The 16,718-nt window shown below is 37.8% G+C and overlaps 1 protein-coding gene across 1 annotated transcript in view; it reads right to left on the bottom strand.

Annotated features, from left to right (window-relative positions):
- Positions 1 to 16,718, bottom strand: part of LOC108800574 (potassium/sodium hyperpolarization-activated cyclic nucleotide-gated channel 1-like) — a 146,272-nt gene that overhangs the window by 9,444 nt on the left and 120,110 nt on the right. Inside the window, exons 4-5 of the mRNA XM_018572556.1 lie at positions 12,476 to 12,716; positions 10,512 to 10,676 (exon numbers count right to left, since the gene is read on the bottom strand). Of these exons, the coding sequence (XP_018428058.1) occupies positions 10,512 to 10,676; positions 12,476 to 12,716 (406 nt within the window). The remainder of the gene's footprint in view (positions 1 to 10,511; positions 10,677 to 12,475; positions 12,717 to 16,718) is intronic.

Genomic DNA, 16,718 nt, shown 5'->3' with positions numbered 1-16,718 from the left:
TTATGTATAGCCCAATAATGTTTTATATTGTCAAACAATGGGACAGATGCTGTATAAATAAACACTATAGGCACTATTTATAAATGTTTTCACACAATATTTACACGAATGTCTGCCATCATTGATACTTCTTATTTGATTCAATTGTAAAAATGTGTGAATTGTGGGTGAAAGTTGTGTAAATCCTGCATGAAAACATTTATAAAACAGACCCTATTTGTATTTCAATTGAGAGCTATGATTAGCCTTCTGTAATTTTGCCCCGTGCAAATGTTCCCACCCTTGTTTAGAAAGTTAGGTCAAAATTAGTCCTCTTGAAAAGAATGTAAACTGCACCGAAGACTTATATAAATTAATTAAATGGCTGTTAAAATACAGTACTCCATCACAAAGCAGCAACATTTCACGTCACTTGAGAAAGTGCCCAGAGCAGCTCGAATCATCTCTGCTATCGGAAGGGCAGACCCTTCTGTATTTTAACTGCTGAGTGGTGCACTTTTAAATAAAAGAACTATTTTTATTGACATACGTCCTTGGTGCGGGTTAGATTCTTACAATTCAAACAGTATATGTATAGCATCAGATTTGGTTGTGACACCAACAGGAATATTGATACTGATTGACATTAATTAATGATCCAAGGTTTGGGATATTTATTTATTGCTTTGTTTTTTCTTGCTAGTTGATGGGAGCCAAGTGATTCAGTTTTACCCTATATTTAATATATATATAAACTATGGTGTTTCTGTCTTTTGCAAACACACTTCGGTAATGTAAGCAGGTGACCTTGACTAGGAACCAGAAAAGAAAAGACCCTTCTGTTTGAAAATAAGAGATAACCTAAGAGTAAAGTTATTCTTGAGTTATAGTTGTTCAATTGACAGTATGACACTGATGTTAGACACTGGTGTTAGAAATAGCTAACACCTCCAGAAATAGGTTCATTAAGAAACCAGCTAAACATCTCAACATTCTCATGAATGTCAGCCTAGAGTCCTTACTCATAGCGTCCATACTCAGCATTACCTATAAAAATAGTGGAGAGAAATCTCTATTTTATATGTAAGTTTGTATATTTATATATGACAATTAGTCTATTTATATATTGATATATATATGGATAGGTAATCTCCTAGTTTGCATAAGCCTTCTTTGGTAGTAGGATTGAATATTGATTTATAACAGGAAGTGTACTGGGTGTCCTGTTGTTACTACGGTATATAAGCTATTTTTTACGAATTGCCCACACTCACCTTTGTTACTACAGGCATTGTGGAGAAATTAATCATCGCAATTCGAAACAGAAGCACTGAAATCACAGCTCCTATCCCTTTAACCTTCTATGGAAGCATCATCTTTGCACAGCCCTTTAATGAAAACACGCAGGTGCTTCTAGACTGTGAAAACGGACTGAAATCAACTTTGAGAATGGATTACTTCCTAGCTAGAGAGGTCAGTGAAGGCTTGCTTCAAAGCTCTTTTACAGCTTGTTAAGAATATGTAACCACTCTAATGATCGTAGTCTGGGCACAGGTGCCCTTTACGTATATTCATCTACGTCTATTAAAAAGTTAAAAAAATAAGACTAAATAGCCATATAGTGGTATGCGTTCACAAATATATTGTTATAGAACTTGAAAATTCTTGAAATCACCTTAATGCACTTAAAGCAAACTGCATGCAAAGAAAAATGCAGCCACATTTGGAATGTTTTGAAAATGTAGCACAGAGAGTTGTGTCCACAATGGTTGAGTGGATAATTAATTCATTAATATGGAGTTCATTCATTAAAGCCATAGAAGGAGCACATAAAATTGTACTGTGAAAGTAGACAGGTGAAAATCGCAAAATAAAAAAAAATGCACCACAGGACAAAATGGGAAATAGCAGTGGTGGTTTACTGAGTGAAAGTGCAAACTTTCACAAAGATACAGTGAAAAAATATCTAGCCACACTTAACACACATCCATGCTTTTTCTCTATATGTATTTGACATACAGCCTAATGGTACCTACTGTGCATTCAAATGTTTTGAGAGAAAAACAGGTATATGCAGTTCTGTTCTAAAGAGAACATAACATCTAGGAGAAGCATACAGCTAAGAGGAGAGTAAAGAGAACATTTATGTCATAAAAGCAAAAGAAAATAAACTAATGCTTTGGGCTATTGCCGAGGAAAACAAAAACAAACCTGAATTGCTTTTCCAGGTCCTCTCTGAAGCCTGAATATAAATTACAATAGAAATAAAACATTACAAATATTGTTATTTTTGTTTATTTCAGGAGTTAAAAATAGTTCTATATCCATATGTGTAGTTTGTGTATGAAAATTTACCAAGGGAAATGGAGAGGAAAGGAAACGGAAAAGGGTGATATGATCAAAAATGAGTCTAGATGTATATTATTATATCGCTATATACCGTATGCTTATAATGCTATGTTTAAATTTTTGATTTATTTTTTTTGTTTAAACCTAATTCCTATACCTTTTCCCGTTGTTCCAACATTTAACATGATGCTTCTTTTCTGTCTTGTTTCTTATTTCTAGGTTTTGTTTTCAGTATACAACCTAAAATTTCTCATCCAAATGGCTGTAAAGGATTGTGAATGTCAACTGCTATTCCCTGATTTTAGCTTAGATATAAATGCAAATGAATGATCACGCACTCAGTGGTTGTTATTAGTGGAAATTCCTACATGTATCCTACTTAAAATAATTATAATATGTCTTCAATTTTTGGGTACACTACTTTATTTTATGAAGAATAAATTAAACCTAAATTATTCAGGGGTAAAGAATGAATTACCCCCAAAAATTAAAATACAACTATATTATAATGGTAAAAATTATACATTTTTGCTGCTTTAAATTATTACTGATAAGGATGTAACATTGTAAAGTGTGGGTGGCAATTTACATTTACTAAATACAAAAGAAAACATTCTGGGTTTTTTTTTAGGTCGTGCTCTAAATCCGATTGAAGAAATAGGAGATAGCAGTGATAGTCAGTGCCCTAGTCATAAGTGTTAAAATATAACCTGCTAGAAGCTGGAATGTGTTCTAGAAGCTGTAATGTGTTGTCTTAGGCTGGCCATACACTGATCTATTTTTTCCATTCAGCCACTGGGCTGAACGGAAAGAATAGACCCGATTCCTCCATCAACACTAACAGTGTGTCAATCGAGGAATCCCCGCTGTTTACATACAGCGGCAGCCGGGCAGCTGTCAGAATACCCGACCAGAGTGGGCAACTCCTTGGCTGCTGGCTCTGATCGATTGAAGATTTTCTCCGACCAGCTCCTTCGATCAGCTGTTTGAGGGATGCCAATGGAAAAGGTGCCGACAGCGGCACACACTGTGCGAATTTCAGCTGGCACCTCAAAAACCGTCTGAAATTCGAACAGTGTATTGGCACCTTAAGTCTTGCTCTCTTTTGGCTTTCAAAACTAAAGTGTTACTGTATGGTAAAGGAGAACATGCATTTTCTGTGCATAAAGTAATGAAAAAAAGCACAAGTGAAGCTTCTATTTTGTCTACTGAAATGCACTTAGGTCTTTTTTATGGGTTAAAATATCCTGCGCTAGTAGCATGCTGGAGATCCAGACACCCCAATAGAGCTGACAAGAAGTGTGAGCACTCTTGATTGAAGCACTGTGTAGGGGGGCATGTCCATTTGCTGAAGACCCAGACTGCTGTGCTTTTTGTTGAGCAGTGGTCCACTCCCCAGCATGCTGCCAGGACAGGGCATTTTAACTCTGACTACAACAGAGTAATAAAAAGAAGGCCTCAATTGGGATTTATGACTGTTATATATCCTGCGGTTTATGATGATTATTTTAACAGGTAATATGAAAATTACAGAACTATAAAATCACTGTGTTAGTCTCTGCTATAGCTAAATTAAGGTTCTTGCAGTTCGGTGATGATGCTTTGCATTATATAGATATGAAAGGAAATATCTTGCAAAGAAGTAAAGAGCAATTTTCAAATAAGTATTTTTTGCTTGCCAGTGGAATGTGTTCTCATTTACAACAGCCCACATATACAGAGGATTTATCTTTTTTTAATACAATGCTTTTGATTTGGAATTTTAAGTGAATACCCATTCTCTGGGCCATTGTACACATTACAACTTCAATAAATAATTCCCATTATCTCCCATTGCCTAGAAGATCCTGTCTCTTGACTCTACAAGTATCTTAATGCAATTACTGCATTGGTACAATGTTCTCAGGGCTTTTACCCTAAATGATAGATTTTTGAGTATGAAAATTGTATTTATAAATGGATAGACTAACAACCAAACTGTCCTCTTTTAGTATGGTGCTTCCATACATCATTTTCAAGAAAGATCACTTGGAAAGAGTACAAGAACTGGGGACATTGGTTCGGCATAATGCAAGATTCCTTGTAATCATACACCAATCAGCAGACACAACTAATCATACATCCCACATAAGAACAAAAAAAAGAAAAATAAGCCATGATATTATGATGCAACATTTAGACATTCAGGTATAAAATGCAAATGGCCCATTATGTTCGATAACAGTTTATTATGTAATTCTTCAGAAAATACGGTCTCATATTCAACTCTTCAAACTAGATATTTGTTGTAGCAAAAGTAGTAGTAATGAATCATCATCATTGAACAGAAAAAGTGCATTAAACTTGTAAAGTGTCCCTATTCGCTGGCATTTTATGAGGCACTGATTATGCAGATGTATCACACATTTTATTGACAAGGGTTATGTGTGGTTAGTGTTCAATGAAGCCCTAGATAGAGCCAATCAGAGATTCTGAACCATGACAGGCCTGAAATGTCGGTGGTTTGAAGAAAACATTTGGAATTTTATATTATATTCTTGAAGGTGCTGGATGATGTGCTAAAGACATTTGTGAAGTAAAGAGAATAGCTTGTTCTACTGATTTCAGACAAGTAATGTTTTAGTGTACATATTAGAAAGCTAAAAAATTGTGTCCACACGTGACCATCTGGCCAGTACATAAATTTAGGAAAAGTGCTTGCTATTAGTGATAAGTAAATCAGGAGAACTGCCAGTTCACCAAATTAGATTTTTCTTAATATTTGTAAGCAGATACAGTATATTACATAAGCACATTATAGTCTGTTCCTATAGACGCATTAAAGATCTTAACCAAGCATGGACCAGAACAGATGCATTATTATTTGTGATTTGCCACAAATCAAAATGTGCAAAATTGATGAACTGAGTAGCTGAAGTATTTGACCTTGGGTAGCTATTTGAGTCTACATGATGATAGAAATAAACACAAACAGGCAAAGTTCTGCAATACGTAAAACGGCATCTAATCATCAAAACATCCTAGCTCATTCAGTATCACAAACTTTTCTTTAATGCAGATCTCTAGGATTTTCATATGTAAAATACTCTGTGGCTTTAGAGCTCCAAAGGCAATCTGGATCTTGGGAACTGCATAGGTGTACAGTAAGTCGTGACAAACGTGTCACGTGTCGTACAGACAAACTGAAAGTCTGAAAGTTTTACATTTAGATACATCTTAACCATTGCTGTGCGAGGGTAGCCCCGCTGCAACAGTTAACTTTTGTAAATCCTAGAGTTCCTCTTTAAGATGTATCTAAATGTGAAATATTTATCATGCTGTTGTTAGACTTTCAGTTTGTCTGCTGCTTATTTTTAAGTGTTGACTGAACTTAATGCACATCTATGCAGTTCTCCGAGATCCACATTGCCTTTGGAGCTCTAAAGCCACAGAATATTTGATATCACACAGATTCAGGTAGTTAAATTTGGTAAACTGGCCATCATATAAGAACCCATCGTTGATACCTACATTCACCAATGAGTCCACATTAGCTGGTCACTAAATTAATAAATACTGTATCATGGTAGCCCACTGATTCACCAATGTTTATTTTATTAGTTAGTGATAACTATGATTGTTAGTAGTGGGCACATCTACATAGGTATAACGAACGCATGGTAACATGATGACCATTTCTTGAAAAAAAAAATGTAACAGCTAAGTCAGCGTATATTGGATCTTGAGGTAAAATGGGGTAGCCCTGCTACCAATACACAGCTGACATGCACACAATCACACACATGTTACTCAGTAATGAAAGACAATGAGGCAACGAGATGCACAAATATAGAAAAGAGTGATTGTGTCAAAGAGAAGAAATTGGCTAAGATAGTAAGAAGGTAATAATGGAGAACTGACCATATAAACAACAATACTGTACATAGAGATCATGCATCAAAAGCTGCTTTGATGAATTAAGACAACCAGAGGATCACAAATGCAGAGAACAGTCACTAAGACAAATGAACGCACGGATAATAAGAATGGTATGAAGCAACAAACATTTCTCACCACCACCAGCTTCTGAATTTGAAACCAGACTAACAGCACTCAAGACGGTATTTAGAAAAATAGACAACTGAAAGAAAATGGAAACTGATAGAATGTGAATGTTTAACAGCGGACAGAGCTGAGATCTGAGGGACTAAATGGCAGACTGCGGCAAAATACAAATTGCAGATATGCCGGAATCTCCAATAAAGAGACACAGTTGAACATGTAGATTTACTCTTCTGTCACTGGCCATTTAGGAGAACTGTAATAAAATGAAGCTGGTATAGCCTACTATAGAGCCGACAGTAACAACAGTGCTCCTTGTGTTTCCTGCAAATACCTATGTTCGTCTACTAATAAATCCCTGTGTGACTGGAGAAACCACTTTCATTCAAGTGTCAAGTGCCAGAGCCACAGGGGACAACAAAAGATCCAGCATTTGCCATCTAAATAGAAGAAATTAGGGCTTATTTTCCACTTTTTGTACAGTCTACAACCAAGCAGGGTCAAATTCACTATTAGGTTCAATGGGCACTTGTCTATAGGCTGCTTAGGGAAAGAGGCAGCTTGCCCCCGTATATTATGTTGGCCACACAATTTCTCCATAATTAAACCTACTAGTCTTCTCATAAAAGGTTCATTAACACAATATCACAATATTCCGAATATGGTTAAGACCAGGAAAACAAGAAAACCCAAACCAAGGCAGACCCTAAAGCACAGAACATTATTTAATAAAACATTATAAAGCAATAGGTATTGCACTTGCAGGAAGCCCACTTGGGCACCGGCATATCAGGTGTATTATCACAGCAGTCTATTGCAGCTATGATGTTAAAGAAACCCTCTACTCTCCTCTCGCCGGGCCTGGGGAGAGTGCTTTAGTATAAATATAATTGATGTGTGGATGAACCTACAAATGTTGGCATATTTTCTGCTGCTATTGACATGTTTTGTGGGTCTGTGCCCGTTCCTAAAAATTGTAGCAGCATAAGGAGAGCCACTAATGGGTACTTGGTTAGCACGTTCTTATTGTTCAACCTTTAGGATCAGGAAAACAAGTACTTTTATTTGTGTAAAGAGACGAGATCCAACCTGAGGGCTGGAATCCATAAGTAGTAATGAAACTCCCACCCTGAATCCACAGAAACACAGGGATTAATCTAAAGACTAAAAACTCATATTTACAGGCACAAGGTACATTTATTACTGCACCGTTGTTACCTTCTCAGGGACTTTACAGGCTAGGCCAGGTCAACTTAGATAAAATCTGTGGCTTTCATTCATGTTGAGCTCCTCAGAAAACATTCTTGAAGGAGGGAGACTGTCTTAAAGTGTGTCTGTAGCCAAAAAAAATGTATTTTACATTTTGGATAGAGTAGAGAAGAGGAAGGACAGTCTCAGATTTGTATCACTTCCTGTCTGGTAAACGGTTGTCCCCTGAACAGGAAGTGATGGAAACGGAGCCTTGGATACCAGTAAAATCAGATAGGGGTTCTATGTTTTTCTTATTCTATCCAAGACTAAAACTGTTTGAGTACAAACATACTTTATGCTGCAAATGTGTTATCGTTCGGACAAAGCAAAAGCCTTGATAAATGAAACAGGAAACACACAAGGTTTATTGTTGATATTTACATTTTAATTTGATATATTACTTCCTTGAAATGTTTTGCTGCTTGTGTAATGCTTTGTGAATAAAATGTTACCAGTCTGGATTTTGAGAACCATTGTATCAAATTATTTAATTATCTACAAAATGCTGGTCACACATTTTCAGTCAATTTGAACTGATTTCTACTAGCTTTCAAATGATAAAAAAAAAACCCACAACAGATCAAAGCAACTAAAACCACTAACAGTTTTCATGGCGCATTTAACATTATCGTTGGTAGGTTGCCTTTGGTAATTTTTACCAGCTGGTTGAAAGTGGTCATAATTGCCTGCAAATTGCTGTGTGTATGCCCAGGGCATGATGCCATATTTTGGCTTAATTCACCTTGTCTGGGGACATTTGGAAAAAGTATGATATATATTATTCAGTGTTTATAACCATAGTAATACAACTACACGCTGTAAAACCTGAGGGTCATAGGTGTGCACACGATACTGTTAATAGATACTGTTAAAAAAATATTTCTAATCCGTTAAATCACTTGCATAACTTGCATCTATTTAGTGGCATATATAAAACAAGAGAAGAGGAAAATATGTATATTTCAATAGAAAATAAAAACAAACCACTGTGCAGTCAAATATTTAAACTGAAAAATAAAAATTCATCATCTAACAACATATTATTATATAGTCATTGTAATGTTAATAATTCTACCACAAAGTATAATTTTTTGAAATTTAAGCTATTAACAACCTTCCAAGCAATATTTTTCTGCCTAATCTACTTCCACATCAATAGTACTAATATAATAAGTCACCTTTACATGGGCATAGTAAACCTGCATAATCAGCAAACATCCAACCATTTCAATGAGAAAAAAAAACAGACATTTTCTCAGAAGCCGGTAATGTTATTGAAGTCAACAGGTTTGATAATATACACATCACTCCTTTAAAGGACAACTTCACATTCAGCATAGTCACCCTTTAAATGTACACCGCACAATAAAATACTTATCCCTATTTCACTCCCATGTTTATTGTGTGGCACTGCTGGGCCTCCCACAGCCTTTGCAAGGAAAACATCCCGACCGCATTCGGTCATACATTCATTTTTATGGCTGGACCGTATTCATGATGGCTTCCCACAGTATGGCCCATCTGTGGGAAAGAATGGGGCCGCAGGGCATGTGTACTAGACACAGGACACAGCTGGGGAGTTTTTCCTGCAGTGACTGTGCAGCACTGGCAGGGCCACATAGTGAAGAACTTGGTAGCAGGGATGAAGAGCTATTTGAATGTTCAGACTACACTGGGAGGCTTGGGGGATATACTGTATTTTGAGGACAATTTCACTAGAAGCGGAGCTGTCCTTTAGTAAATCACTATGAAAAATATAACATACGCCTCAGACTAAAGCTAATGTCAACCCATTACCCCTTAAACTTCCATTTCATGTGGCTAGCAAACTGCACATCATAAAACAGCAGACGCAGGCCGTAAAGTCAAAAGGCAAATGCAGAAGGTGTGTTGGCTTTTCTTCTAATATTTTGTACCTTTTGTTCTAAACTAAAATGTTTAATTTTACCTGGGGAGTTGCTATACAGTTCCGTTAAAAAAAGTACAGTTGGTTATTTGACTCTTTTGGGAATTAGTACTGAGCTATGGCTAGCTAAAATAGTCTTTGTGACAGGTATATTAGTAAATAGGTTCTGTCTCATTTACTATTCACTTAGAACAATTGGAAATTTCTACTAGTACTGGGTTGGATGATCCTGCAGAGTGCATTTTAATCTGCCCATCATTTATAGTTGATGACCTGAGCTCCAGGTTGAGTTATAGATTGTGTTGTCATCAGGCCTGAGAACCAAAACAGCAGACACATTTATTAAATGAGCAGAGTTAAAGACCACTAAAACTTTGTAGTCTGCCAATATATGAATGCAGATAGTGGGTTTATGCTCCATGCATGCCTGCTGCGGCTAGCAAGGCACTACACCCTGCGGTTAGCAAGCAACACGTCTTAACTCAAACAGAATATTCTGTAAGAGGAGGCAGTGCCTGGAAATTGGAGTCTTCTAACTCCAGTTTTGAAGTTTGTCTTCAATACACCTTCAGGAGTTAAAAATTAGATGCTGGTATTTATCAGCAAGGGGTTGTCTCTACAAATAAGGGTCAATTATTCTTGAGGTTCTACCACTCAATTTGTTCAACATAAAAACAGCTGTTGCAGCACCATAACCGACACTCGTTCTAGCACCTGCTGCTGTATATTCCTTCTATTTCATTTTTATACATTATTTCTAGTTCAATTGAGAATTCTGGACACAGCTGCCTATTTGCTGACTGAAACCACCAATAAATATAAACATACAACAAGTTATTGACCAGCATGCTCATGCATAAAAAAACAAATATTAAAAGGTGGGGAATGATGCACTAAGCTGAAAAAAATGGTATATTCTGTAATGTCTATTAACATTAAATGCAAACCATTGCTCATGAATAGACACAAAATTAAGTAATAATACCTATCCTGTCTAGTCTGTCGATGGCAACGGTTTCAAAGGCCCTTCTCATCATTGGATATTCTTCTAGAACTTCATTAAAATTCTCCACGGATAGGGAGTACAGGCGACAATAAGTCTCAGCTCGTACACTGGCCGTTCGACGACCCTTTGTCAAAAGGCATATTTCTGGAATGGAAAGGAACATTGAAAGCACATTGTATAATGTCACTGGTAAAGGCATGCATTCACATGAAACACCCAATAAAAACAAAAATTATACTGAATCAGGGGTTACTATCACTCAGGGGAGGCTGGTGATCCCTTGTTTTTTTTTTTACTTCTTCATGGATCCCTCTTCTGGAAAGGTGCCGATATATCACAGCAGGCATACAGAACAGTTTCCCCATGAAAAAAAGTTCAAAGACATAGCAGCCTGTGTACTTCTGAAGGGATGCTTACATGGTGCAAGTTGTAAACTGGCTTTCTGTTCCACACTCTGTGCACAGTGGTTGGTGAGTGCAACTTACTTGTGAGTGCTACCTCTGCCCTTGGAAAACCGGCAGAGGGATTCTAGGTCATCTTTGCACTGGGTATATTGGTCACCTCTCAAAACACTGATTTTGACAGGAACACAGGGTTAGAGAGTATAAAAGATATTATTGTGAACTAAAAGCTCCTGTTCATTAGAACAAGGATCATTCACAAGGGTGACATATACTATATGGTAATGGTCAAAAGTCTGTAGACACTTGACCACCACGCATATATGAATTGATAGACACACCATTCAAAACTATGGACAGCAATATGCAGTTACCCCCCATTTTGCAGAACTCTTCTGGGAAGGATTTTCAAAAGATTTTGTCTGTGTTTGTCTGTGGGAATTTGTGCCCATTTGATGTTGGATGAGAAGACCTGGTTTGAAATTGGTCTTCCAATTCATCCTAAAGGTGTTTAATAGAGTTGAGGTTAGAACTCTCTGCAGATCACTGGAGTTCCTCTACACCAAACTCATGAAACCATGTCTTTAAGGATATGTACATTGTGCACAAGGTCATATCTTTAACAGAAAATCTCCTTCCCCAAAATATTGCCACAAGGCTAACAGAGCACAATTGCCTATCAAGTCCCTTTTATGCTGAAGCATTAACAGTACCCTTTACCTGAATTCATTACTCACACTCTTCACAGTCCAGTGCTTCCCTCCATGTCCTACTCCACCGCTGACCCATTCTCTTTCTGGTTGAATGACTCCTAGGGGCATATTTATAAAGCAGAGAATATGGCAAACATTCTCTGCAGGTGAATCTTCTAGGCCCATGTGTTTGACAGTAATTAACATGTGTTTGACAGTAATTGATTCCCCGCCAGAGGATGCTTGGTTAAAGTCACATTAACTGCTTTATAAATAGACTCCCTAGAGTCATGCAACCCACTTACTATGGCCCCAAGCTACTAAAAACTTACTCCAATGGGGTGTAGTTGATTGGCTTTTTGTATATCCTTTGCAGATATTCTCCTCACTTGCCACCTCTATTTGTCCTGGTGAGCACTTTCATTGGGACAGAAAGCAACACATCTGTTCCAGTAAAAACTGCCTAAGCAAAGATTGTCCCTTCACTTCCTGTTGTGTGACTGAGTGAGGAAGTAAGGGAAATAAGATGCCGACTTTTCATGCCCCATTTTTGGTGTACTCAGCAATCTAACAGGATCAGAGAAGAGTGGCATTGGGAGTGTCAGTGCTGGGAGCTGGGTGTCTATCTATGCCTGTATTGAGTCACCCTAATGAACTCTGCCCCCCATATGCTACCACCCACCACTGCCATTCAAAATTCAATGACAATTAGGAATTGCCATGTAAAAGTAACACTGTAGTGGTTATTCCATTTCGAAGACTGTACAATAGTACCACACAATGGGATTCTGGTCTTACCTGGTTACTTAACTTGATACAGAGAACTTTCCCCCAAATGTTTTATACTGACCTCCAAAATAAGAGCCATCAGTCAGTTTCATTTCTCGACTGGATCTGGTAAGGACGCCTGCTACGCCATGTTGAATGAAATACATTTTCTTCCCAACAGCTCCTTCACGGATAATATAATCTCCAGGCTGAAAAACCTCAAACTTCAGCTTGCTCAGCATGGCAGTGACAAAATTTGGGTCCGCATTAGCAAATAGTGGCATTGTGGCCACCAGTTTTCGACAATTATAATTCACGATCTCCTAAGAATAAAATACATTTGTATTAAACACCACAAAGGGGCAAACTGAACATTAAATACAAAATAGACATCTTTAGTATTTGCAAAATACATTCTAATACAAACTTTATTTGTGCCACAAATGAATACCATCTAATTGGCAGACTTTCACTATAGTTTATGAAAAGTTACACTTGTTTACCTTTACCGCAGCCATTAACAACAATCCACACTTTCAGCCATGTGACTCAAACAATAAAACACATGTCCAAGACATCATGGCACCATTGGATGGTTTAAAGTTAAACTGCATGCTAAATAAATATTGTCTAAATAGAAACACCATGTTTAATCCTATTTGAATCTTTGTGGCATTTCTTTTAGATCTGTGCAGTAATCCCGCATTAAACTGCTCCTGTATTTTCCCTTTTTGCAGGAACTTCCTGCATAAAAGACCAGTCAGTGTTGCTCTCCGCCCCCTCCTGTTTTCTGCAGACAGGTAGCCGGTAATGGGAAAACCTGGATGGGCACCATACACAGCTCTGCTTTCCGCACAAGCTATGTGCTGCATATTGATGATATCAGTGCTACTTCTACAAAGTAATATCTGGCTTTCCAAAGGTATTTGGTGCACACAAAGCAAACCTATTTCCTGTCTCCCCATTGAGGAATATATTTAAATGAAAAGTTTTGTGCTTGGAGGTCAACTTTAACAAACCTTTACACCTTGTCGTGTTCCTTCCTGGCCAATCAATCTGCCTTTTGACAGATTTCATGACATCATGGTGATTGGATTAAGGTGACAGTTTCCCAGGTGGCTATAATTGGCCTATATTTTCTGGGGTATGTTACCAAGGAAGCCGAGTAAGACATTTGGATGAGTGTTGAAATCCTTTATCAATACAGAACAAGTCCAATTGAATGTGACTAATTGCCAGCTATACCATGACCTGGATAAATGAGAACCGTTACAGACGAGCTTCCATTTCTGTTTTTTTAAACCAGACTTCAACCATCTAGTGCTTATTCTCTATATTTTTTTAGTGTTCTATGAAAATCCTCTTCACGACTGAATAACCAGGCTCTTAGCATTCTGGCTATAGCATAATAGAATGATTGCTTGTGTACACATGCTTCCAGTCAGCAGGACACAGTAGGCTCAATTCTCAAAACTTTAACATAGGGACAAGGCTCAAATTTAGCCATGTGACTGTAATTTAGGTAAAAATAACTGTTCCTTTTTTGAAAATAATTGTCACTTTTTGAAAAAAAAGTTTACCTATACCTATGTTCTGTTTGCTTTTTGACGTGACCCTTAACCACTTCCCGGACAGCTCACTCTTGATGACAGGTGGGCATTTATAAAGTGGGAACGTTTGAACATTTTAAACAGCTGGCAAAGCTATTGCCGCCCGATCCCTTGCATGGTGCATGTGCTCAACCCCCCTCCCTGCTATCCAAGGCTCTGCTGTCCCCCGGGACTAGTACGGGGAGATCAGAAGATCAGCACACTTTCAGCAGCTGATCTCCCCTCCGATCACTGGAAGCGATTTGTATTACAAGAAGCTGAAGCACGATCTCTGCTAATAGACCCCTGATAGCTCCATAATGAGGACCTGTCACTGTATCTGTGCTATCATATAGAGGGATTGTTAGCCCCTATGTGATGGCACTAAGGTTTAGCGTAAAAAAAAAAAATTAAAGTCACGTATAAAAAAAATTAAACCCCTGCCCCCTTGTACATACAAATGCCAACATGCGTCCGGTGCACCTATGAAAATATCAATTACATGTTACATATCACTGCAAACGTCGGAGTGCAAGCAATAACTCTAGGGCCAACAATCACTGTCAGCACCAAATTTATGCACGGTAAAAGCTTTTAAAGCTTCGTCCATGGGCAATTTTGGGTATGGTATTTTGGGTATTTGTGATTTCACAGACGCATGCTATTTTAAGGCTTGACATGTTTGTTATCCATTCACCTGACGTGGCCAAATAAATGTAGCACAATACATTTTGGCCTAGATATATGAAGAAAGATTATTTATTTGTAATGTTTCCTAATATACGGTAGGGAAAAGTTTTTTTATTCAAAATTCAGTACTTTTTGTTTTATATAGTAAAACAATAAAATAAGAGTACCTAAACATTGAATTCTGAAAAATGGCCTGGACAGGAATGGGGTTTAACATGCCGCTTTTCAAGTGGTAAAGGGTTTTGTAAACATAGACGGCGTTTAGTTGGATAGTTGGATGTTACGCAATTTGCTTGTTGGCACCAAAACAGATTCTAATTTGCACATCCCATATGTTGCTATCCTTTTGGCAGACAGCAAGGCAAAATATGGTAGAAGAAGAAATAATAGTATATAAAGTAACTGGTCCTGTTAACATATTAATAAGATTCTTTTTGACTAATATCGAGTTAGTGAATGCAAGTCCACCCAAATAAAAATATTTTGCACAGTAGTCCTCAAATACGCATTTTGAGTTATAAACATATAACTTGCTTTAGGTCATTTTTAAAACAACTTAATTTTTTTAAACATGTTTCATGTTGCAAAATTATTTATGACTTTATATATATATATATGTTTGTTTATATGTTTAAGGCTAACTGTCGTTACGTTTGTGACACCCCACCCACCCTTACCCCTTCTGGCGAAATTTTTACTCCTGAGTATGCCCCCTTATTTGCATACTGTCCATAGCGACCATGGCACACCTCAGGTCAAGTTAGGCAGGTTCATCATAACTGTGTTCAGTTGCGTATCAGTGGGGCTCTGACTACAAATATATATACACATATATATATGTGTGTGTGTGTGTGTGTGTATCTGTCACTTAAAGTGACATTAAACACTCGTTTTAAGTGATGCCTCTTGATGCGATCATTTTCTTCCTTCCAGTAGTTTTCAGCAGTCCCTCCAGCGCTGGTGCCGGTCTCTGATCCAGCGCTGACTCTTTCTTCATGGCTCCCACGGTGCCTATCCGGCGTGCACACTCCTTGCTGCGTCCATTCACTACCATTGTGTCTCTCTTCCTCTCGTCTCCGGTGATATGGACTGCGCATGCATGTTTTTTCTCTTTAAAAAAACACTGCAGATATAGAAAAATACCTATTGATTTTGCCAGCAATCTAGTGAGCTCCTACTGTCCACTGAAATCCCAAGCAGCTTTATCAGCCTGCCTAATTTCTCATCTGCTAAACTGCAGAACACCTCCTCCTTATGTTATGGACAGGGCTTGAAAAATTTTAGGGTGTCTCGCCAGTCAGTCAAAAAGGTCAGCATGACCGGACTAAAGCCTTGCAATTTATATTAACATTTTGTTTGGAGCACATAGAGCTATAATCACCACTGGGGGGGGTTATTTTTTAGTATATAATGAGAAAAGTACCGTAAATTTTGGGGAAAAAAAAAAAGGTTTTCCCTACGTTAAGTTAAAAACATTTATTCTTACCCACATTTTTGGTAACATATAAAAGATAGGGTCATGTCAGGTAAATAGACACCAAACATGTCGAGCCTTAAAATTGCGCCCACAAAATCGCAAAAAAACGAACACCGAAAATTGCCCATATGCGACGCTTTAAACGCTTTTACTGCTCATCCGTTTAGTGTTATCAGTGATTAATGGCCCTAAAATTGTTGCTCTCACTCCGACGTTCGTGGTGATATGTACCATGTGCGGCACAATCGTCGTTTTCGCACGCAGGCGCACCCGGCGCATGTTTGCGGGGGACTAAAAAAAAAAGTGTTTTTTAAAAAACATGTTATGCTTCTTTAATTTTTTTATTACTCACATGGGGGGCTAAGAAGCTCCCTATGTAATAGCCAATTTACATGACAGGTGCTCTTTATGGAGACGTCAGGGGTCTCCAAGACCCCTAATGTCACCTAGGGACCCCCAGAGAAGCTGATGAAGCAGAGTTCTGTAGGCCAAAGACAGAGAACTTGGTAGGGCTGACAAATGTAAATTCTCTTTGAGGGCATATTTACATTGTTGCAGTACAGTTACTA

The sequence above is a fragment of the Nanorana parkeri genome, unplaced genomic scaffold, assembly GCF_000935625.1.
Source record: "Nanorana parkeri isolate BGI_ZX_2015 unplaced genomic scaffold, ASM93562v1 scaffold2067, whole genome shotgun sequence".
In the NCBI taxonomy this organism is placed as follows: Eukaryota; Metazoa; Chordata; class Amphibia; order Anura; family Dicroglossidae; genus Nanorana; species Nanorana parkeri.
Note: the sequence above shows the minus strand (reverse complement) of the source record. Positions and strands in the feature narration are given on the sequence as shown.